This window comes from Fusarium proliferatum (assembly GCF_900067095.1).
Source record: "Fusarium proliferatum ET1 genome assembly, contig: FPRO_scaffold002, whole genome shotgun sequence".
Taxonomy (NCBI): Eukaryota; Fungi; Ascomycota; class Sordariomycetes; order Hypocreales; family Nectriaceae; genus Fusarium; species Fusarium proliferatum.
In genome coordinates this window covers 3191193-3215758 of record NW_022194791.1, presented here as the reverse complement: position 1 = coordinate 3215758, position 24566 = coordinate 3191193, and the positions used below count along the sequence as shown (strand labels likewise).

General features: G+C 49.3%; 7 protein-coding genes across 7 annotated transcripts; 4 read left to right on the top strand and 3 right to left on the bottom strand.

The window, feature by feature from the left end:
• Positions 1-170: 170 nt before the first annotated feature.
• On the bottom strand, positions 171-1682 carry FPRO_02747 (uncharacterized protein; the record flags this gene model as incomplete). The annotated part of the gene is made up of 2 exons (XM_031227118.1): positions 171-1233; positions 1414-1682. The coding sequence occupies 2 exons, from the start codon at positions 1680-1682 to the stop codon at positions 171-173; spliced, it is 1332 nt and encodes a 443-aa protein (XP_031077586.1).
• A 974-nt stretch (positions 1683-2656) lies between these two features.
• FPRO_02748 (uncharacterized protein) lies at positions 2657-6160 on the bottom strand (the record flags this gene model as incomplete). The annotated part of the gene is made up of 1 exon (XM_031227116.1): positions 2657-6160. The coding sequence occupies one exon, from the start codon at positions 6158-6160 to the stop codon at positions 2657-2659; it is 3504 nt and encodes a 1167-aa protein (XP_031077585.1).
• A 3906-nt stretch (positions 6161-10066) lies between these two features.
• Positions 10067-12295, top strand: FPRO_02749 (uncharacterized protein; the record flags this gene model as incomplete). The annotated part of the gene is made up of 1 exon (XM_031227115.1): positions 10067-12295. The coding sequence occupies one exon, from the start codon at positions 10067-10069 to the stop codon at positions 12293-12295; it is 2229 nt and encodes a 742-aa protein (XP_031077584.1).
• Positions 12296-13066: 771 nt separating this feature from the next.
• On the top strand, positions 13067-13360 carry FPRO_02750 (uncharacterized protein; the record flags this gene model as incomplete). The annotated part of the gene is made up of 1 exon (XM_031227114.1): positions 13067-13360. One exon carries the CDS (start codon positions 13067-13069, stop codon positions 13358-13360), a length of 294 nt encoding a protein of 97 aa, XP_031077583.1.
• A 2512-nt stretch (positions 13361-15872) lies between these two features.
• Positions 15873-16568, top strand: FPRO_02751 (uncharacterized protein; the record flags this gene model as incomplete). The annotated part of the gene is made up of 2 exons (XM_031227113.1): positions 15873-16231; positions 16283-16568. The coding sequence occupies 2 exons, from the start codon at positions 15873-15875 to the stop codon at positions 16566-16568; spliced, it is 645 nt and encodes a 214-aa protein (XP_031077582.1).
• Positions 16569-19175: 2607 nt separating this feature from the next.
• FPRO_02752 (uncharacterized protein) lies at positions 19176-21108 on the bottom strand (the record flags this gene model as incomplete). The annotated part of the gene is made up of 4 exons (XM_031227112.1): positions 19176-19517; positions 19572-19863; positions 19908-20340; positions 20391-21108. 4 exons carry the CDS (start codon positions 21106-21108, stop codon positions 19176-19178), a joined length of 1785 nt encoding a protein of 594 aa, XP_031077581.1.
• Positions 21109-21839: 731 nt separating this feature from the next.
• On the top strand, positions 21840-24512 carry FPRO_02753 (uncharacterized protein; the record flags this gene model as incomplete). The annotated part of the gene is made up of 3 exons (XM_031227111.1): positions 21840-21860; positions 21917-22128; positions 22193-24512. 3 exons carry the CDS (start codon positions 21840-21842, stop codon positions 24510-24512), a joined length of 2553 nt encoding a protein of 850 aa, XP_031077580.1.
• Positions 24513-24566: the final 54 nt, after the last annotated feature.

The window sequence follows — 24566 nt, the reverse complement described above, 5'->3', positions numbered from 1 at the left end:
TAAGGGTTTTGTGCTAAGCTGTACCAGTCTCTGTTAGGAATGTGAACGGAACAATGTCGTTGACGGGGAGAGTGACATGTTGTTTCATTTGAAGGTCTAAGACATGCATACATGCACGCATGCGTCCATCCTCGCTTCTCGCTACTATATTCTAGATTACTGCTAACGTTTTAGATCCAACCGGCGTACACGTCCAGACTCTCGGCGCGGACTCCCTCCATCTCCCCCTTAACGCCTAGTAGCTTGACCTTTGTACCCTTCTCCTTAGCCCACTTGTCCAGGAACTCCCCAACTCGCTGCTTCGTCTCCTCATCATCCTTCATCAGGAGAGCTAGGGCATCGTAGCCGCCCGCACCGGGGACGACACCGCCGTAGACCCCTTCAACGGTGCTGAGGGCGTCGAGGAGCTCTGTCTGGCTTTCGGGCTCGATGGGGACGTCGCTGGCGCCACCCATTTGTCTAATCATCTCTCGAACATTGGTGATCTTCCCCGGCAGATTCTCGACGTCCCCGGCATTGAGAGTAGCAATTAACTGCTCGTTACGCTTCTGGAGCTCGTCCCAAAGCTTCTTTGACTCTTCTGGATTCGATGACCTCCACTTGAGGACCTTCTTGACCATGCCAACCGTCTTGCTTCCACAGTCCACATCGCACATACGCAGAACAACGCCCTTGGGCATGATCACTGCATCCTTGAGAACCTCTACATCCCAAGCAGACTCGCCGTCGACGAGCTTGACCAACGCGTCTGCGAATCCGGCCGTACCGGGCTCGTGAATTGAAGACAGTGTCTCGGGAGAGAAACGTCTGTATCTGCAAGACCCGTAGACAGCGGTTGCAACGTCGAATCCCGAACCGACCTTACCTTGCGCAGCACAATGGGCAGCCTGAGCCAGGTTGTGAAGCGTCCTCTTGCCCTGGTCAGACTGAAGATTGAAGAGGTCTTCTGGTAGGTAGTGAGCCAGGAGGGCAGCAGTTAGTGAGGTGACGAGAGCAGCAGATGAGCCAAGACCCGTCTTATTAGCATCTCCCAAGGTCACGGGGAACTTGGCAAAGCGCCCTTGACGTGTGCTCTCGGATTCAGAGTGCGAGTAGTAATCATTGTCTGCGAGAATGATGAGACGAGCGGAGGCCATGCTGTGACTAGGACGATGCTTGGCCACTCGGTCGATGTAGGTGAGTGCATAGCTGAGAGTTGTCTCCACGAAGGGATTGGGATTGATTTGTGCTCCGCTACTGATGAGTGAGTAAGATGAAGTAATTGCGTATAAGATAAAGATTCCTGTGGGGAGTTGGCCTTGCTTATGTGATGATTTCATCTATCGCTTTGAGGACTGGTATCTCATCCAGTTTCATCGGCAGGGACACAGCCTCACATTATTCACTCATTCATATGGAGAAAAAGTCACTTACACCTGCAACTGGGTAACTTTGATACCACCTCCCTCACCAGCCAGGTGATAACCATACCGCCATTGAGCCTCGAGGAATTGCGGACTATCAACCACAATCTCGGTGAGCTGAACGCCAGCAGTCGTGTGAATGTCCCCAGCAATAATGTTGATACGAGCGTCGAGGCCGAATACAAAAGCCGTGTACTCCTGGTCCAGTACGAGATATCCGCCAGCGAGGAAGACCTTGCCGGGAGCTGAGACAGCGATGGTGGGGTGGTGGAGGGTCATTGTATATGTGATATTTATATAAGAAGCCTTAAATGGTCAAAAAAATGAGAGACGTTAAATATTCAGGTGGTTTGGTTGAGCAACAGACAATGCAAACAGTCACTCTCTCAGTCGTGAGTAAGCTCCTTACTTTGAATGCATGAGCAACGCAACCCAACGGATGAGAAGAATCATTAAACCCCAGCGGGGCCTCATTTCTAGACTGTACAGTGTTTGCGATTTTAACACTGTGAGCTATTCATAGCCACAAGACAGACAATCACCCAATAACAGCAGAGTTCATCAGAGTTTCAACCAAAAGAACACCAACAGCATCGTGATGATGCCAATTATTAGACGTCATGCAGTCAAATGATAAAAGTCTCATGTTAATGCGTGTCCCAGTCGGGATATGGCACCTTTGGACACAACCACCAAAACTTCATATGCTCAAATCGCATCACTACAAGGACAGCTTTGTTTGATGACAAAATTGCCATTTCTTCGTTTCTTGTATTGTATTGGTGGTACAAGCAGCAGGACCACATGCTCTGCTTTTCCTTGGACCAATTCTCTTCTTGGCCTTCATCTCTCCTCCCAGCTGGCCCTGTTCCCTGGCTCTTTTGGTCCCTCTATGCTGCTGAAATGTAATGTAATATAATGATTTCCCTTTCTTGGAGTGGTGATGATCTATCCAGGGAACGTTCGGCCCCTAAACTCAATCATTCAGAGGCAAACGCTCCACGTAAGTCCCATTTTGATTCCCAAACGCCGTCCCTTTCCAGGGCCCAAGAAGATCCAGAACCTCTCGAGTATGACATTTCATAAATGCCTTCCCTGTATAAAGACAACCAGCCCAACCCAACCCAGCCAAACCAACCCATCCCAACCCAATCCCGCCTTCCAACCAGTACAATAGGGTATCAAACAAATTACGCCAACATTAAATGAACATTACCACACTCCCATCACGAATCCCAGATCGTAACAGTCGTCTATTCCGAAACGTCATGTCCTCCGCCAAGAAGCTCCAGGACCTTGTTAACGACGGCACTGGGGTAACCGCGGGTGAGCATCTCACCGACAACGCCCTTGGCCTCCTCTCGCTGCTCAACAGCCAGATAAGCGCGGGTCATAGCCTCGTATGTGCTAGGTTCGCGCTTCTCTCGGCCAACAGCATCGTAGATACCTTGAGCTTTCTCAATCTTCTTCTCAGCAGCCCAGCCGTGAATCAAAGTGTTGGCGATATAAGGAGTTAGTTCCACGCCCTTGCTCCGCATGTGAGCAAGCACAGGCTCAGAAGCAGCAACCTGGTGATTGGCAACCATGGCCTCAAACAGGGCTTGATACAAGCTGGCACTAATGGGAACAAGAGACTCCTTGACAACAGAATCAAACATCTTCATGGCACCTTCCATGTCGTGGAGGACACATCCCCTAGCGTGAATGAGAGAAGCATAGTGAACAGGCTCAACGCGTTGACCAGAGGCACGAATCATACCGAGAACCTCCTCGGCAGCATCCATGTCAACAGGATCAAGAGTAGCGTGAGTATCGACCAGAAGCTTATAGGTATGGGCGGTAGGGGCAATGCCCTTGGCCTTCATGCGCTCGTAGTAAGCCAAGACCTTTGTCTTGTCTCGCTTTGTGGTCAGGAAGAATTGCATCATACTGTTGTAAGGAGCAGGACGAGCCTTGTAGTTGGGCATCGCCTCCATCTCATCGAACAGTGTTTCAGCAAACTTCTCATCACTGACTCGGCAGAGTGCATTGACAATGGTACCATAGGTGACCGATGTAGGTTTGATTCCAAGAGCTCTCATCTCAGCAAAATAGAAGAGGCAGTCGTCGATGCGGCGAGCCTTTCCGAGCTTACCAATGAGAGCGTTATACAAGAATGAGCTGGGTTCGACGCCTTCAGCCTTCGCCCGGTGGAAGATACGGACAGCTTCGGAAGCCTCGTCAAAAGTCTTAGTCGAATCCTTGAGGGTGGTGATGTAGAGACCGAAAGTGTTGGCAGAAGGGCTAGCGCCGATTTCCAACAGCTCCTGGTGAAATTGCTCAGCTCGTCCACGGTTACCCACGGTCAGACAAGCGCCGACCATGGCGTCAAGAATGCTAGACCATCCATAACGAACAACAGCATACTGGGGCATGATTGGCATATCAGTGCGAGCCATGCTAAGAATGTCATGGCAAAGATCGAACTTGCCATCACGAGCAGCAGCAGAAATAAGCTTGGCGTAGGTAATGTAACGAGGATGTCGGCCAGCACGTCGAATGTTGCGGAATCGGTTCAGTGCCTCACTAAGACGAGGTCCCTTACGACCATGGTTACCCTCAAGATCGTCCGCAATAAGGGAGGATCCCTTGAAGTCGGTGTTGTGGGCGTAAGGGTCGTAGGTATCCTCGAAGGTGGAAACTGCAGGAGTCGACAGATAAGCAGAAGCGGTCATCGGCTGAAAACTGGCAACGTGAGAAGAAACCTCACGGGGATCAGGGATGCCACGAGTCTCCATGAATCGAGTGACGAATTCGACTCCCTCATCGACCTCTTCGACAAGATGAGGTTGGGTCTGAGAAACAGAGTCGCGAATACGCTGGAACATCATCTCGGACTGTGCCAATCCCTCGGCAACTTGGCCAGATCCAATCATGGCCACTGCATACATAGCTGTAGGCTCGATGAAAGTAAGATCCACCTGCACACCGGGGTTGCATAGGACTTGCCAGTACTTGGAAGCACCGACAACATCGGTCTGGCGGACATTCATAGCGAGGAGAGCGGTCGCGGGAGTAATCAAATCGTCCACGTAAGGAGGCATGGCACTGTAGGCGGCGACAGCGGTGTCTGTATCGCCCTTGTCGGCAGCAATAGTTGCAATCTCACTCATAGCCTTGGCACGAGCTTCATCCGCGACGGACCGAGCCCATTCTAAAGCCTCCTGGTAGATACCACGGGTAATTAAACCCTTGACGAAACCGGTAGTGATCAAAGCATCCTTAATATCAGCAGCGCGGACGCCGTATTGGTCGACGATCTTCTGAAAGAATTTCATGGCGCCTTCAATCTTGTCAGTGACCACGTAGGCATTGATGACCGCGGCATAAACCTCAGCATCGAGTCGGTCGTTGAGAGTGGTCTCTCCATCGTCGTGGGCAATGGCGAGGTTGCGGTATTCGTTGTAGCATTCGACAGCACTGACCAGATCTCCGGACGAGGCGAAAGCAGTGATCATGGTAGGAAACAAAGCAGCATAAGGGACGATTTGACTTCCCTCCATGTGCTCATAAAGACGCAGCATGTCATCGACGCGTCCGTCTTTGGCACAGGCCGTAATAAGCTGGTGGTAAGTCTCGGCGGTGAAGTTGGCGGCATCGGTGTTAACTGAAGTGTCGAACAGCTGAATTGCAAGATCGAGACGGTCGTCCTCGCAAAGAATGGCATGCTCGAGTTCATGAGACGCAAGCATGAATTGGCCAACCTGGTCCATGCCACCAAACCGAACTCGCTTGGCCTCCAAGGCAGCCTTCAGCTCAGCGACCTCGAGGCATCGGGATGCCAGGAGCCCAACGAGAATGTTAAAAGTCTCGGCATCTGGTGACACCTTCCTCCTAAGCATGTCGGCATAAACGTCGAGGGCCTTGGATACAATCTCGATCTTCTTCATGGGGATATGGATAGCCGACAGGAGGAGAGCATTGTAGGCCCCGGCGATAGGCTGCACGCCAGTCGCCAGCATTGCCTCAAAGACTGCGGGAATTTCAACGTATCGGCCATTCTCAGCGAGCTTGTGAAGATGGTCGGCGTAAGATAGGGACTGGGGGTCCACAGGAGGAGTGAAGCTGCGAGCGACACTTGCTGGAGTTTGTGACCTGGAAACCGCTGGAGATCGTGACTTGAAGCCAAGACTAGACACGGGTCGTCCTTCAGAAGCTGCATTCTCAGCTGCTTCCTGCAGGCTCCGTACCTCGATCTCCCTCTCGAGCGCAGCATCGATATGCGCAAGAGCTGCCTGATCCTCAATCGACAGATTCGATTTGACCTCAGCATCCTCAATCAAAGCCTCCTCAAGAACATCTTTGGAAAGTCCCTGGTCCTTGGTAAGAATGGAAGCAGGAGTTGGCTTCCATTCAATGCTCTTCTGAAAATCGAATTGGGTCCATTCGGAATCGATTTCACCGGTGGCCTGCTGGTGCTGTAGGGCCTCGAAGTACGCGTCTAAACCTCCATGGTTCTGGGCGGGTCGATGCTCGACGGACGGGAGGCCCGAAGATGCTGTGCGCTCAGTGTGGAAGGCAGAATGAAGCTGAAGGTTGGAGAAGCGACCAAGTCGGTTGGTCTTTCGTCGTACAAAGCTAGGTCGGTTCTGAGAGTTGAGAACGTGAGGGTGAGCGGCAGCAACAACGGATTGAGCGTAACCGTGTGTTGTGATAGACTTTGCGAATGTTGATCCTTGGCGGACGAAATTCGAGTAAAGGCTGGAGTATGTGGGCATTTAGAAACCACCCAGGGGGGAAGAGAGGAGACTATAGAGCCTCTACGTCAGTAACAAGAACAATCAGGGGAGTAGTCACGATGCGTCTCAAGTAAATTCGACTGCCATTGACATTGTGCCTGAGCAATGCCAAACCTGGAGTGCAGTGGAACGATTATGAGATCTGTGTCGGGCCATGCGATCTGGGGAGGCGTGGAGGAACAGTGGTGTGTGGTGGACCAACAAAACGCGACAATGGACTTCGAGGTGGCACTTACATTAGAAAAAAAGAGGAAATATCAATTGCAGGTTCATTTGACAGCAAGGACGCCGTCAAACAAACGCGCAGACCAGATTGATAGAATAATTATGAAGGGGGAGGGAAGGTGTGAAGAAATGAGAAAAGATCAGATCGAAAAAAGAGACGAGGGAAAAAATTAAGTCGTCTGGGGTTGGTTGTCTTGTCCTCGGGTGTTAGAAATGGATGGATGGGATGGAAGACGAGGTGAATATTCGACATGGTCCCGGGCCTTAGGGTCGGGGGAGTGGCTGCCTTTTTTTCTCTTTGCCTGAGGTGCCGTGGAGTGGATACCCTGGCGACACTTTTACTGCCAAAGTTGCCCAGTTACGTAGAAAAATGTATGCGTCAAGAGGCAGCTTACAAGAGTCAGTGTGGGGAAACACTCGCTGGAGCCCTCACAACGGAGCTTGTTACGGTCAACTATCCACTGAAGGAGCTTCCTCCACGGTCTGTTATCGCTACAAGGTACTTGGACACCTCTGTAGCTACAAGTACCTATCGATGATGGCTGGGCGGCCATAGCGGCCTTGTCGGGGCGCGGAGTTCGGGTCGTTGTTGGATGCGGCCTATCCAGACTCCGCAGTGGCTCTTCTGTGGGTGTCGACAGGGGTTAAAGTGTGCTCTTCCAGCTTGTGGGTGCCTGGACTTTATCGGGGACAGAAGCAGGTTCTGGAATGACTCAAGGCTTGGGCCTTGGGACCTGTAAACAAAGTTATCTCCATCCCGTCCCGTCTCTTTTTCTCTTACTCACTGAAGCTCCCTAGAACCTCCGGAGGCAAAGCTTCCAGGTGACGAGTTGAGCTTCAGTTGAACAAGCGAGTGACAAACACACAGAAGAATGCAACCATTTTGTTTGCGGGGGGATCTAATGCATGTGGCAACGATTCATACTGCTTAGTCTATTACACGCGCATTCACACCGATCATTGATCCTAGAAACCATAGATGCTTGAATTCCCACCGCTCGCATAATGTATCCATCTACTCCGGATGAGCAGAACATTCAGCGCTGCGAGCACCAAGACCACTTGGTCCTGGGGTTTGGAGAACCCGTTGGAAGAGCTTGATATTGGCTCGGCTCCACCAATCAGCTTTCATCGAATTTTGAAAACTCCTCTCGTCCGGTCATGAAAGTTTTTTTTCTTCCTTGCTTTTTATATATGTGTATTTTTGTACTTTGTCGATCTCATCAATTGCTTTTTCTGTGGAGGATCATCAGAAAACACAAATCATATCATCCGTAGCTGAACTACATAATCACCTACCTGCCTACGTACAGTAAATACTTCCTATGTAGCCATTTTCTTAGTTTCTGCCATTTTATTTAAAAAGTGCATCCGCATTGACGGACCCTTCTTCGCACGCGACCCTTGGTCTGACCCATAAGTGACGATTTTAGCGAGGAGCGGAACCGTTTTCTAGACCAGAATTCTCAGAACATGCATCCATCATCGACTTCGTCGACGGCCAGGGCCAAGGGTCTCGAGAGTTATTGACTAATCAGCCACCAACTCTTCGATATCTAATGGTGGCCAAGGCGAGAACAAACCGGTGCTTTTTGTCCAGCCCTCCCTGTCTTAGATGTTGACTTAAAGAGCTTCTATTGGTCAAAGTCTGTCTTCTTCCGTTAGCGTTGAGACTTCGTGGGAGAAGCCGGAACTCCACGTCCAGCCTGTCGGGTCACTGCCAGGTGTCCCGCCAGAGGACACTTGTCTAAGTGCTAGCCTTCTCCAAGGGCTTTCTAACAAGGGTATTTCAATTTTATTCAGTTTAACTTCTATCTTTGTGTTGACAGACAGGGCATTGTGAAGGTGGATCTCAGCAAAGAACCATTCATGATAGTGGAATTACTGATATCAAACGTAAAAATTTGGCGATATCCTCGGCTACATATATTGTTGAAAATTTCGTTCATGAATTAGTGCCATTACCACCAAGAAACATCACGAAATTGAGGGTTTGGTGGAGTCTACACAAGGTGTGGCGAAGGGTTGTAAGCTCAAACAGGCTGTGTGAAAATACCAGCTGTCAGCTGCTACATTGTTGCAACAGAGTGAAACGCACAGCACCTTTCAAGAAAGGCATCAGAAGTACCATATTGTACCTACTCACGCCCCAAAGCCTCACCGGATTCTCTGCCGGGGCAAGTAGTGCAACTCCGTCAGGGTTCCGTTTGCCCTAGCCACAGCCTCTCTAGAACAACCAGCATTTTGTTCATGATGACCAGTCATTGTCTATAGTGTGGCAATGTCAGCGACCATCTTGTCAGTCCCAGCCTCATAAGGAATGTGAAAAAAAAACCATCAAGCTCTGGTTTTGCTTCACTTGAGAATTTCATCAAGAAACTAACTATCATAGAAGCATCTAGTCTTAAGGGCTACCATAAAAAGACAAATGTTCTTCAAATAATGATGAATATTCATCAATAATCACACTGGCCCATGATACAGAGTTCCGTCCCAGACTTGTTCCCAGCCATCTAAAGTCAGGGCTATGGAGGAGTGGCAGAACTGTCCTGCCACAGGGCTGCAATTCTGGTCCGTCACAGGATCACTATCAACGAAAAATACCCGTTAACAACGGATGCCACGGATCACTATGGGTTATGGCTGAAAATCCCCCTGGCTTTTCGCTTGTCATCCTTGAGGTCTCGCCTAAGATGACGGGTGAATAGCCGAGTCCGATCGGGTGTAAGCACATGCCCGGCATTTTCGCTTTTTTATGTCCATGAATATCCGTCCTCGAGTTAGCGATTTGGAGATTTGGAGATTGGAGTGCTATCTGATGGTTCGCCCGGCTATCAATAGGCTATCGCTTATCAATCTGTGACCGTCTCCGGAGCGGGATGCAAAATGCTGATCACCCGGCACGACGGAGCAAAGTTACGAGCGGCTTATGGAAGGGGTGATGTTTTACTCCGAACCGCCTTATCCTCAATGACATATAGACAAGTCAGATCTGTGGCATTCGTAGTTGACGTGTAACTACAACCCTCGATGCCCCACGGTTTGCGCATACCTGACGTAGCACTGGTTTACCAAAGGGCTTGTGCTGCCGTAGATTAAGATTGCGTTGCGTATCACATGAAGGAGTAGGACCGTTGCAGTATTGGCATTTGCAAGGCCTCCCTTTGCTTACGCGGACCGAATTCGCGATTCTGCGGGATCGAGAATATGCCTCGTCGCGCCTCATTAAACTTCCTGCGTCATCTCGTATCGATCTCTTCCTCTTGAGGAATCTCGGGGAATTTGAGATGACTCAAGGGGCTGTCGGTCATTTGACAGCGTAGACCCGGGACTTATCGATGTGCATCGCCCAGAGTGCCCTGAATTGTCTAGATTCCCGATGTTAGTGGTCATGAGACTGTTTTCAGTTTCCGTCATGACAACTTTGCTTCGGATTTACGAAGGAGCTTCTTTATCTTTTTTTAGTTCACTCTGTCAACCTGTAACCATGAAGCCAGCCAGGGCAGAGCTGAGATCTGAGAGTCTAGACAGCGTCCACAATCCTTATCGATAGAATTTAGATAAGATAAGATACTCCACTCTTTGTTTTTTTTCTTGCGCATTGTATCGAGAATATTATGACCCATGTGAAGGCTCTATAGCGACACCAACATCGCAATCATGGCTGACGATGGAATGCTTCTAAATTTTGACCTAGGCTCAGGTCCAATTAAGCCTCAGGTCAAGTTTAAGGGTGGTCGATGGCGTGACAGGAAGCAGGCAGAGAAGTCGGCAAGGATAGCTTCTGGGAAGACACCGCAAGCCAAACCTTCTGGGGACGGATTCGATGAAGGCAGGTCGTCAAAACGCCAACGAACGGACGATGGGGGAGGGGACCACTCATTCGATTACAAAGCATTCAACAGACATGGTTCGCGACCGAAGTTCACAGACAACGATGGCCATGGAGGCTCAGGCCAACCTCGCAACCAGCAGCCAGATCGCAAATCTAGACAAGTCATCTCCCGACTCTTCTCATTCAACCCCGCACAGACGACAGAGGAGGAGGAGAAGCAGCCAGAATGGACAGCTCCCGAAGCGACCAATGCGCCTTTATCAGATGTTGCGAACTTTGGTACATTGACGATTTCTGCCCGACTGGTTGATGAGCTTGGCAAGATGAACCTGGAGCGACCCACGGCTATTCAGAACAAGGTGATTCCGCATATGTTGACGAGTAGCTCCGATGCCTTTGTGCAGGCCGAAACTGGTTCCGGAAAGACCCTGGCATACCTGTTACCTATCTTGCATCGTGTTCTACTTCTCAGCGAAAAGGGGAAGGCTCAGATTCATCGAGATTCTGGTGCTTTTGCCATTATCGTTGCGCCTACTCGCGAACTTGCAAAACAGGTTCATACAGTTCTAGAGAAGCTCATCCGACCGTTCCCATGGCTCGTCTCGACAGCAATTACCGGAGGAGAATCTAAGAAGGCGGAAAAGGCTCGCATACGGAAGGGTGTCAATTTTCTGGTTGCTACTCCTGGACGACTTGCTGATCATATCGACAATACAAAGGCACTTAGCCTCAGCACTGTTCGATGGCTGATTCTTGATGAAGGTGATCGACTCATGGATCTGGGTTTCGAGGACGACTTGAAGAAGGTTATCACGGCTATCAAGGCAGTTGACGTATCCGACAAACTACCCGATGGAACACTGCTCACGGCCCTACCCGAACGAAGAGTTACAGTGCTGTGCTCAGCGACAATGAAGATGAACGTGCAGAAGCTGGGAGAGATGAGTTTGGCGGATGCGACATTCCTGGCAGCAAAGAAGGAGATGGAGCTGGATGTGGAAAAGACGGAAATGAAGGCGCCCGCACAGCTTCACCAGTACTACTCGGTTGTCCCGGCCAAGCTACGGCTCGTTACCCTCATCTCGTACCTCAAGGCGACATTCTCTCGGCGTGGAAAGACCATGAAGGCCATTATCTTCATATCATGTGCCGACTCTGTCGACTTCCACTACGAACTGTTGCGAGACCCGAATAATAATGAGGCACCTGTTGCAGGCTCCAAGGATGCAGAGTCGGTTTCGAAGACAGTGGCAAAAGCAGCATACATCACTTCACCAGCAAGTCCCGAGGTTGTTCTGCACAGGATGCACGGATCTTTGTCGCAGCCCATTCGTACAGCTACATTGCGATCCTTCTCAGCTTGCAAGTCTCCATCTCTTCTGATCACCACCGATGTTTCCTCGCGTGGTCTTGATATTCCGTCGGTCGATCTGGTCATCGAGTATGACCCTGCGTTCAGTTTCGCCGATCATATCCATCGTGTTGGTCGTACTGCTCGTGCTGGTCGACCTGGTGATGCTTTATTATTCCTGCTCCCCGGAACTGAAGAAGGATATATCGAACTCTTGAAAGCGTCAACACCACCAACGCCGCAATCGTACGACTCTATTCTCCAGAAGGGAATGATGACGAAACTCGAATTCCCGGTCGAGACATCCGCGAAACCGGAGGATGGACAGTCTTTCCACGACAAAGCGGAGGCCCTTCAGCTGCACATCGAGCAACGGCTCCTGACGGACACCAAGCGACTAGAGCTTGCTCGAAATGGCTTCAAGTCCCACATCAGGGCATATGCTACGCATACCAAGGAAGAGAGAAAGCACTTTGACATTTCAGAATTACACCTGGGACACACGGCAAAGAGCTACGGTCTGAGAGAAGCACCTGGCGGCATTGGCGCAGGTGTGGAGAGGAAGACTAAGAAGCGGACGAATAAGGGTGTCGAGAAGAATACAGAACAGGCAGCTGGAGATGAGAGACAAAACCAGAACATTATCAGGAAGAAGAGTATGATGCTCATGAATTCCGCGGCAGACGAGTTCAACATTGGTTAGGTAGCGCATTCCTTGGTTCAGTTGAGTTTTATTAGAGCAGCATAACTAAAAGCCGGGCATGATGATCATGCCCATATTGATTTTTCCACATCCTCCTATGACATTACACATCTATTCACATGGTGCTCCTGCGTGCGCGTCCAACGTCATAGCCTTCCAAGATCTTGTCGCCATGACGATGCAACTCAACATCTCGCATCGCACAAAGATCTCAAGGTGCGCATCGAAACCTGCACGATGTAAGTCGCGACTCTCTTGCTCAACCAGTCACAGCCTCACAATATGACAGCTAACGGATAATGCGCCACAAAGGGCATCTCTCCGGCCTTTCAAGGGTCCAAGGGCCAGAATATGACATAAACTCGCCGTGGGAATTGTCGGGGCATGCCTGCTAGTAGTGTTCTTCTGCCCTATAATATCACTGATGAGGGACACCTCTGCATGCGTCTCAAACACCGGAATGCGTAATTATGTGTCGAGGGACGTCATTTTAGAGGTGCGGGAGGGATGGCTGTGTGGCTGGTGATTATATATTGATCCAATGAATGCGGCCCACTTTGACGGATTGACGTCATCTGGTGATATAACCTGGCTGATGATTTACAGGACAAGATATTGTTGAGATTCCGATGAGAAGAGTAGATTTATTTAAGAGAGGCTTCTTTCCACTGATTTCAGAGTTATTAATTCGCAGTCTACAAGATCTCAAGCCTCAAAACAAATTTCTACACACAAGCATCACACCTTCAAAACTAAACCACAACCGTCGTTATGAACTCGAACAATAAGAGCAACAACCCAGCGGGTAACGTCGGCGAAACCGTTGGAGGAGGTCTTAACTTCCTCACCTCCACCGTGGGAAACACTGTAGGAGGCTTGGGCCGTACAGTGGGAAATGTGACCGGAGCCGCAACAAGAGGTTTAGGAGACACCGTAACCTCCGCGACTGGCGACGCTGGCCGCCCTCTCGGGGATGGAATTGGCAATTTGGGAACTGGCGTTCAGGGCGGACTCGACAGCATCTCCAAGGGTGTTGAGAATGCTGGGCAGTGGAAGAAGCAGTAAGGAATCACGACGATATCACGATAACTTCGGGAGTTGAGGAAGAATGGAATTATGTGGGGTTATCACGACGGAGTGTCGGATTACGATTTGAGTTAATATGAACACAACTTCCATTAAACACAACATCCATTATCTATCTATTCGTGACATCAGTACGGGTTATGAACAGTTCATTGCCGCTGCGTTTCGCGCCCAAGATCGCGTCCTTGCAATTTGCCAGCCGTTTAGGAGGTTATCACTGTGACAGAATGGAAGGTACCTTCACAACAAGGAGGGTAGGTATCTCAGGTTTTCCATCTTTACAGGCCGCATATTTGCCTCCCGATGTGTGCAACTCTCGCAGCGCGTAGACATGTCATTGTTTCTATCTAAATCCTTCTTCATGACCCAGCATCAAGCTGAGCACACAATGAAAGATGGGTTATAAATCAAAAATTACGCCTCTCATGGCCCCGAAGGACAATGAAGTGCGGACGACTCCGCGATGTGCAATGCAGGCCGTCACACACTGAGGTTCCTCATTCTTGAGCGAGGAAACTCCAAGCAAGGTAAGTATGAAGAAGAAAGGAAAAGAGGAGCAGAAGAAGAGAGGCAGCTCGAGATTATATAGAGGAGTTTTTGGGTGGCCCGTGCGCTATTGACTACATCAGGTTGCTAGGCCAACAGGAGCTATGGGCAGCTGCACGTGATTGCTCAGGTGCTGCCTAGCTGCTCCGTGCTGCTCACATTTCGGAAAGTGCTGAGCTATAACAGCTCGGCTGCATGTGGAGAGCTTCATCTCCTTTGAGTTCGAGTTCGCCTTGGCGATTACCTCAATTGGGCATTTAAGCCTACGATTTAGTTTTATAAAGCATCCGCCGGCCATGATTGTTCTAGAAACTTGAACCGTGCCAGTGGTAACAACTTAACTAAGATTTACTAAAATATTATAAACCTCAAGACTTACGTATCGATCGTGGCGCAGGACCGCAAAATAAAATATTTCCCTAGCCTCGCTATACTCACCACGTGTTCTACGATGACAAGCGATGACAAGCGATGACAAGCGTGAAGTATAATTCCTATAGCTTCTACATCGAGAATTCATGCCCGAGGATAACAATGGGCCTGGATGTGCCAACCAGGTAGTAATTGTGGTGATGCCTTTAGGGTAAGGCCTCGGTCAGCATCATAGAACGCGAGATATCCGACGAGAATACGGAGTACTACATGGAGCTTCTGACAGCTTTCACCGAAACTTGCAGTCGTATCCAATAAAGCTGCAGTAGTATTTTCGCGGATCTCGGCGTTCATCATGTAAATTGGCACGTTATTGTTATGCTGCGAAGAAGTGCAACATACCAGAGCAACATTGTGTCAAGACAACATGCTATCGGAAAAACTGTAGTGACCTGCTCCTGGAGTTTGAGAATCATCCCCCCTACACCATTCAATGTTACAAGTCCTTCCTTTGTGTTTGTACTAGTCGAGATGTTGCCAGCCGTTTCGAGCCAAGGGCCAAACAAGACTCGTATCCGCATCACCACAGTCACAAACTTACAATGTCGCCAAACTACGGTGACATATCCCGAGTCTGACACGAGAGAATGCACATTGCACACCTTCTCGGAGGCCTCGCTTTCGACAACATCGATAGCATTAACCGTATACCAAGCGAACCGGGGGCTAGGGATGCCTGGGGTGCTGCTAGCTTCGGTAGTTCGACCGTTCAGATCTGAATTGCGAATATGCTTGTCTTAAAATCGGCGAGAATGTGGGATTCGTATTCGATGAACCCAAAAGGACCAGCGCTTAACGTCAGGTATACACAACAAACAATCCAGGCGAAATATTCCGCACCTCAAAGCGCACAGTGAGATCTATGAATACATTTCAACGTCAGCATACTTGTAGCCTCTCAATGCCCAATACAATGTTGGATATCACGGCAGTGGCTTACCTCCATTGGCGCACAAGTGAAACGTGTAAGCCAGGGCGCTTCAGAGTGCACGCTCAACGGCATCAAAGTGCCGGACGCTTCATGGCTTGCTACACAGGGAGTCTCGGCTCGGTCTGGGGCCCGGTTTGATCTAGCGCTCAGAGAGTTTCGAGGAGAAAGGTCAAACAGAAAACACTAAACGAAACCAATTCTGGTTCGGGGGTATCAAACTGTCCGCGACGATACGGAGCCGCTGGAAACCTAGCATAGCACCTGGATCTGTATGCATATGCCGAGTGGCTGTCTCAGTCTCACTGTTTGTTGTCCCGCCTAGCCTGCTAAATGAATGTTTGGGGTAGGGCGGCCGCCCCTGTGCTTCATCCTGGTTTGAGGTTAGCAGACGACCCTAGAGAACCCTACAGCGAGGCCAAAGTTAAGTTCGACTTCATGTAATTGACATCAGTTGGAATGACTATAAAGAGGAGGGATGAACTACCAAGAATGGGATTGTATCATCAACAAACACTTGCACCCTCACATCCACCACGTGACCACCCTCAACTTCACCACCTTCATATCTTCACCATCTTCACAATGCATGCCTCTCCCATCAAGCTTTTGGCCCTTTCCGCCAGCACCGTCTCTGCCGCCGTCCACGTCGTCAAGGTCGGTGAGAATGGTTTAAACTTCACGCCTGCTCAAACGTCCGCCAAGGCCGGAGATACCGTCGAGTTCCATTTCTATGAAGGCTTCCACTCCGTTGCCCAGAGCAGCTTCGCCAAGCCCTGTGAGCCCATCAACAGCACTGCCTTCTTTAGCGGTGACCAGAATGTCAAGACCAAGGTTAGCGATAAGGTCTTCACCATCGAGGTCAAGACCGATGATCCCATCTGGTACTACTGCGCTGTCCAAGGACATTGTCAAGGGGGCATGGTAGGGGCCATAAATGCTCCGTAAGTTGCACTATCTTGTAATCAACATTACATATGCTAACAAACGAATAGTACCAGCGGTGCTAAGAGCTTTGACAACTACGCCAAGGCTGCCGCCGACTCTGAAGATAGCTCTGCTCCCAAGTCTACCGGAGGAGGCACATTCGGAGCTGCTGAGACAGGAAGCGCCTCAGGTTCTGCCTCTGGTACCGCTACCGCCACTGCTACGGAGAGCGGAACTGCTGCCAGTGCTTCAGCAACAGAGAGCGGCAACGCCGGTATCGAGGCTCGAGGACAGATCCAGTGGAGTCTCATGAGCGGTGCCATTGCTGCCCTCTTTGGCGGTCTGATGATGTAGGAGAACTTCCTGACAATCAACGTTGTGTTATGATTCCAGCCCTAGAGGCATTGTATTTGTTTCAGCTAGCGAGTTACTAGTCATGAAACATTATGTATAAACGCAAATAGACCTTCTCCTGCAAGGAGTAATATGAATATATACCCTCACTTCCACGAGCCACAAAGGTGCACTGTCAGCTGTACTGGCTATGATGTGTTGCGACGTAAGACATCAGTAAGGTTAAAGGCAGCGTGGGTAAGTAGATATGTCATATAACATGGCATGCATATCGGGTGCTTGTCGCTTAGAATACCTGTCATAGTTGTAAAAACGGCATCGGCAATCTTTCTTTGGATCCAATAACCCCCTTCACTGACCGTTTCATTCTTAAACACTCTTACATAAAGCCGTTCAACGGAGATATTGTTTTATTCTGAGTTTATTAATGCAGCTCGTTTCCTTTGCTAAACTCTCCGTGTTGATCTGGGCTCAAACTGAATTTGGAGCACCACCGCTCAGGCAGTGTGCCATCCACCGACTCTACATTCGAGTGGTATAGACAGGCATCTGTTAACGACAAGAGTATTGTTAGTGACAGAAAGTCTTTCAGGACGTACCATAAGCTGACCTTACCATCCATCGTTGGATCCTGTATCTCGTGTAACGAGTTCTCTTGTGCAATTACTTTAAATGCAATAACAACTAAGGTAGGTAGGTATGGACATTGGCAGCACTTATGCTTATTAAAAAATCCTTGCCTTACGTAAGTTCCGTCAACATCGTATACATTCAATCTCGTAGTAAATTGGAATAAATCACATGTGACTGATATATGATTCCCTGTCACGATACGATTAACCATACCCACGGTATAGTCAGTATGCCTTTTGGTGGCATTGTTCTTCACTATTGATTGATTCGAACGCGTGGTTATGCCTTATTTATTGTGATATTGACCTTCAGTTCGCAATGGGGAGGATCACAATGCATATAATCCATTCGATATCTATACCAAATGTTAGACCTCTGGAATTTGAAGTATTATTTTACATCAATCTTGATTTATAACTACCAGCTACTTTGCTCTTTCTCTCTTTGGTGGTGCTAGTATTGCTCCTTCCCACTCTAATTATGGGCGGTCGTTGCTCAATCCCAACGCCTTCCCAATGCCCTGCCATGAGGAGATTGGAAAAGAGCAACGACAGCACGACATTAGCATCGCGCACTCATTTTTACACTGCTTCATCGATATCTACAGCAAATACATACATTACCTTGGTTACCCTGCTTCGTCGATAAATACAAGCACTATTTTCACATGCCAACTGTCCTGTGCTGTTTCGAGAGCAGCAGCTCCAGCTCATCGTTGCACCAGATCTCGAGCCTTTCCCCCAGAAGAGGAAAGAAAACTCAAGATCTCAATCCTAAGCGATAAAAATATTTAGGTAAATCTAGCCTAAGCTTAGGGAAATCTTTACTAAGTTTATTTTGATACTCTATATCAAGGCCCGATATTTTCTTGCTTCCTGGGCCCCCTCCCCTCACGCTGTCCCTGCCGCTGCCTGCTGCCATGCCTCTGCCAGTTCGCGCAACGACAGCAGAACATTGGCATCACGCAAACACTTGCTCTGCTTCGTCGATACAGCAAACACACTTTCCTTGCTGCGTTGATACAGCATATATACATTTACGCTCCTTCATCAATACGGCACACATACCTGCCCTGCTTCGTCAATAAGCGTAAGTACTATTCTGTTCCTCTTGTTTCTATACTCTGATAATCTTCATACTCTAACACTACCTATATATAGATGTATCATCCCTACTACCAAGGAGGTGGCCAAGGAGTAGCAGTGGTCCTCGTTGCCATAGAAGTCTGCTTTTTATACTTAGGTAAAGAAACCAAATAATAACCAAATATAGTGTAACGCTACTGGGCATATTCGTGCCAACTGTCCGATCGGTGTTGGCTTGGGAGCTGCTGCTACAGTTTGTCGTTATGCCTCGCGGCACACTTCAGCAAATTAACCCCCCTCCACCCCCTTCGCTGTCGCAGAGCCGGCAGCAGCCGCTACGTGCTGCCCGGGTCGGGCTTGTCTTCGTCCCACAGGCCCCTCCGGCCTACACCTCCCGCCGCCGATGCCGCCGCCGCCGCTAAAAAAGACAAAAAAACACCAATTAAGGACATCCAGCTTGCCTGCCTTTAGGAGCAAGAAAACATCAGAGCTTAATATAGTGTATCAAAATAAACTTAGCAAAAGGTATCCTAAATTCTACTAAATTCAGACTCAAATTATACTAACTTACCTAAGTCTTTTTATTATTTAGGGTTAAGGTCCCGAGTTTTCTTCTAGCCTGCCGCCTTTGAGGTGTGCACTTAAGCGGCCCCCCTACACGTAGGTATTTGGGAGGATCATGGCTTCTTGCTTTGACACGAGGGATACCATAGTTGGGGGATAATCAAAGTGGTCTCGAGGAACATGCTTTCTACTATGGCTTTTTTTTTTTTTTTTTTTTTTTTTGGCTGCATATCATCTCTCCTGACGTGACATGATTTGACTACCTACCTATAGACAAACTCCTTAGTACTCCTTGATCAACTTTCCGACACTACCTGCACACTCTCTAAATGCCGTTCTGGAGCCACTCAAATGTATTGAGCAACTCGAACCCGAATGTTAAAGACGGAGGAACCCCTATAGCTAACGGTACCAGGTCTGTATTGCCAGTCGGTTCCGAGTTCAAATACTCATCAAGCACACGCTGAATGATTGCTTTGCAGTCTCCACAAACAACTCTGTTTGGCGAGCTGGGACCGACCCAGCTCAAGAAAGCAACGAGCAAGCTCAGTTGCTGTACGATGTTGGACCGTGAAAGAGCAGGATTCAAGGGATGAGCCCCGAAGAAGGTTGGTCGAAGTAGCTCTTGACAGAGGATGCCTCCTCCTAGTGCTCCGTAGGCTACCAGCTATTCATAGAATTAGAATGAATAACTACTATACTTTTGAATGATGATACTTACAAGCCATTCAAAGTTCCGCCGCATAGGCGCAAATCGATTTTTATGCACCCAGAGCATGATCGTCACCTTGACTAAATCAAAACTAGTTGCAAGTAAAGAGCCATCATCAATACCGCCATGCGTAAGAAGCAATCTCTCGACCACAAAGACATCTTTTCGATGAGCGAGATGAAGCAATATTCTCAGATAAAGAACATTTACGTCAAGATGCGGATCATCTAGATCTTCAAACTTGAAAATTAAATGCGAAGGCATTTCGAGAAATGTTTGCATCACGCGGGCTTTGATAATTCTTCATCTTATTAGTATATGTCGAAAATTACCGCGACAACTTACTGAAGATATTCGAGCGTGGCATGGGTATCGTTGCCAAGTGCCACTTCTATCACCTCGTCAAAGACATAAGCCATCAAGTAGCGGGCCCGTATGTAACTGTTGCTGGAAATCTCACCCTTCGTGTTCCAGCCCCTCTCATCCAGAGCCTTGAACTCCTCTATCAGCGTGTCCTCAGATACCATACAACTATCTGGCAAATCCAGGGGCGGAACTGATGAGCAATAGCGACGGCTCAGAAGTGGTGGCCTACCAGTAAAGGAGACCTCGGATTTGTCATTTGCAAAGATATAGCTATAGAGTAGACGCTTATGTTCGACGCAAAACGAAGGCTTTTGGGGCGGTGTTTGAGGCCTCGATGCCTCTCCCGAAGCATGTAATCCAATATAAAGAAGAATAGAGACACATAGACTGTGTGAGTTCCAGTATACAGGACCTAGAGAGTTAGTGTATGATACCAGACTTGATAGTTGATAGTGAACATACTAGCATCGCCATAAACCATTGTTCCAAGAGCTGCATGTCGTCGACAGAGATCAAGGAGCATATTGTTACCAGCTGTGAAACGGCGCGCTATCTCAATGCAGTAGTGTATGTGATCGTGCGAGAGAACAGATGATCGCTTGCCTTCAACCCATTGAAGCTGACGATGTGTTAGGGTTGATATTGCATCTGAAAGACCTTCGAGATGAGCCCACAGAAGCCCTATCGATTCCCATCGGATGTTTGGCCCACAGAACTGGGCTATCCAGTCATCAAAACTATCAAAGGTATCGTTAACAGGCTTTGAAGTGTTGCGGCACAGCACATCAGCAACCTGCTCATCGAAGCATTCACTGCCCTCAAAGCTTTGAAAAAGCAGCCGCAGAGACTTAATGATTCTTGATACAGCCGTGTGAGTCCAAGTTGTGGTGTTTTCAGGACCAGGTTCATCGTGGAATATCATATGTGCTTCTGGTCGTCCCGGAAGATACTGTAGTACAACAAGGCACATTTGCTGTGTTGGCAAAGGCAAGCTGCGTAAACGAACATCATCACTTTCAGGGCTTGATACCTCTGGGCTGGGAAATTCAGAGCCTGTCTCAGAAAGAGATAAACTCTCTCGAGCTCCTTGGAAGACCGAGTTGTAGCTTGTAAAACCGAGATAGCCGGGACTGAATGCATAGTCTCGTGTCATTGGCTTAGCAGGTTGTGGTGACGGCATTTGATTCTGCATACGGAGTACAGTGGTGGCAGATTGGAGAAAAGGATGAAATTAGGAGGCCCAAGCCATTTGATAACTTCAAAATGCAACCCGAAGACACCTCTTGTCGGAGTCACAATTGACAATTGTTGTTCAGCTGTAAAGAACGCCAGGGTCGGGTCAGCATGAGTGCCGATTTCGGCTTGTAACCAACCATGGAGCTGGGTTTAACAAACATTCATGTCAAATAGTTTACTCACTACATCTCCGCTGGACCCATTGTAGCACCTATCCATTGTGTTTATTAACTGCGTTTGGCTAAGTGAATGTGGGTAGACCAAATTTCAAAATAGTCATTGAGGCTCTGTCATCATGGTCTTAGTCACAATGTTGATAGTCTGAGGCACGGGAACTTGTGAAATTGTCAACGTTGTCAAGGAAAAGATGTTGTTTCATAATCTTTACCCCCTTCGTTCTATAATGTAATGGTTACCATGACCAGACACTACAAAGTGTTATTCCTCGTGCGCTCAGGCGCTTCCTCAGTTCATATGATACTTTTCCTTTCAAAATATGAACTTAGCATTTCTATTATTCTCACTTTTCATAGTGAAGCTATCATAAACCCACTATAAACCTTGCATACTTTTAGCGTCGCACATGCTAAAAAGTGGCGGGGCCTTTTTTTTAGTCCAAATTTTTTGTCGCATTGAATGTTCTCTCGATTCAACCACTTCAAGACATTTGCGACAATGGGCAAAAAGAGCTTCAGGGTGCGCATATACTCAACGCAGCACCCCAATTGCGACCTACACTGACACTACCACAGGGAAAGAACAGAAGAGGAGGCGGTGGCGGCCGAGGTGGTGGTAACCAGGATAGAGGTGGCTGGAGAGATTATCCTGCCATTCCCAAGGAGAACGAGAAGCTCCAGCGCTTCTATGACACCCTCCTTCAGCTGCCTGAAGAGGAGAAGAATGCCTACTGGGAGGCTCTCAGACGTGAGCTTCCTAACAGCTTCAGGTTCTGCGGCTCTAAAGGGTATGTTCTGTCGCAATCGCTCGCGTAACGCGAAATCTGTTTGCTAACCTCGACGTGCTTTCAGTCACGCCCTTCTTGTCAAGAGCCTTCTCCAGACCAGATACATCCCCGAGATCGTCAAGATCGAGCATCAGGATGGCCGACCTGTTGAACCTCCCCAACCTGTGCCCTGGTACCCCGACGAACTTGCTTGGTGGATGACTACCCCCAAGAACGTCGTTCGCAAGTTCCCTCCCTTCGCCGCATTCCAGAAATTTCTCGTATCCGAGACGAGCGTTGGAAACATCAGCCGACAGGAAGTCGTCAGCATGATCCCCCCTATGCTGATGGATCTCCGCCCTGGCATGACCGTCCTTGACATGTGTGCTGCTCCTGGAAGCAAGGCGGCGCAACTGCTCGAGATGATTCACCAGGGCGAGGAGGCACGTGTGCGCAAGGTTCTCCGATCTTATGCTCAGGAAGATGGCCTGGACCTTGGTGCTGAGACTACAGATGAGATTGAGGCCGACCTCGAAGCCGACCCCAGCGACGCTGGACGGGCTACTGGAATGCTTGTCGCCAACGACTCCGATTACAAGCGCGGACACATGCTTGTCCATCAGCTCAAGCGACTTTCTTCCCCTAACCTTCTTGTCACGAACCACGATGCTACCCAATTCCCTTCGATCAGGCTCCCTGCTAAGGACGGCAAGAAGCCAACCTACCTCAAGTTCGATCGCATTCTGGCTGATGTCCCTTGCTCCGGTGACGGAACTCTGCGCAAGAATGCCAACATCTGGAAGGATTGGCAACCCGGAAGCGCTCTTGGCCTGCACCTCACCCAGATTCGAATTCTGGTCCGCGCTCTCCAGCTTCTCAAGGTTGGTGGACGTGTCGTGTTCTCTACCTGCAGTATGAACCCTGTTGAGAACGAGTCTGTGGTTGTCTCAGCCATTGAGCGATGTGGCGGTCCTGCGAATGTTGAGATTGTCGACTGCAGCAATGAGCTGCCCAACCTGAAGCGATACCCCGGAATGAAGGACTGGAAGATCATGGATAAGAGTGCCCGTATCTGGAGCTCTTGGAAGGAGGTTGAGGACTTTGCCAAGGAGAGCGCCGATGGCGTTATCCCTGGACGAGTCGTTGAGACCATGTTCCCCAGACTTGAGGGTGCCGAATGCGCTGACCTGCCTCTTGAGCGCTGCATGAGAGTCTATCCTCACATGCAAGACACAGGTGGTTTCTTCATCACTGTCTTGGAGAAGAAGTCCGAGTTCAAGGCTAAGAATGAGAACGAGTCGAAGGAGACCAAGCCCGCCAAGACTGAAGAATCCGCTGAGGCCACCCCTGCTGAGAAGGTTGCTGAAGAGGCACCTGGCAAGGAGGAGACCGAAGTGAAGACTGAATCTGAGACGGCTCCTGCTGAAGCTGAAGCTACACCTGCTAAGGCCGAAGACAAGCAGGAGGATGTTGCTATGGCCGATGCGTCTACTAACGGTACCAAGCGACCTCTCGAGACTGAGGATGCTCAAGATCAGCCCGCTAAAAAGGCCAAGACTGAGTCTACTGAGCCCTCAGCTGCCGTTACTCCTGTTGCCCAAGTGGCACAAGAGGGCAGCAAGCCTCGCCGAAACGGCCCTGTCGAGGAGGCTTTCAAGTACCTGGACGTTTCACACCCCACCGTCCAGAACATCAAGGAGTTTTATCATATCTCTAAGCGCTTCCCCGACGATCGGTACATGGTCCGAAACGAGATGGGTGAGCCTGCCAAGGCCATCTATTACACCAGCGCACTTCTCCGCGATATCCTTATCGAGAACGAGGGCCGTGGCATCAAGTTCATCCATGGTGGTGTCCGCATGTACATGAAGCAGGACGCCCCCTCCGCTGATGTCTGCAGATGGCGTATCCAGGCTGAGGGTATGCCCATCCTCCAGGGTTACGTCGGTGAGCCCCGCGTTGTGCACCTCCACAACAAGGAGACCTTCCGCAAGCTTCTCATCGAGATGTTCCCTCGCATCAACGATGGCAAGTACGAGCGCTTCGACGAGATCGGCGAGCGTGTCCGAGATATCGGCATGGGTTGCGCTGTTCTCCGCGTTGAGCCTGACGGTACAGACCCCGACTTTAGAGAGCGCATGGCTCTCCCTCTCTGGAAGAGCATCCACTCCCTCAACCTTATGCTTCCTAAGGAGGATCGATCTGCTATGCTACTACGCATCTTTAACGATACATCCCCGCTCATCAACATAGCTGCGCAGAAGAACCAGAAGGCTGTTCAAGAAGCCAAGGAGGCTGAGGCTGGTGATGATACCAAGGAGGAAGTGGATGTCGCGGATCTTCCCTCGCCCGAGGAGCCAGCCACGGAGCCAGTAGAGGCTGAGGAGAAGATGGAAACGGCTTAAAAATGGGTCAATGTACAATTGCTTTATATTGTTTTGGTGTTACCATAGTTTGAA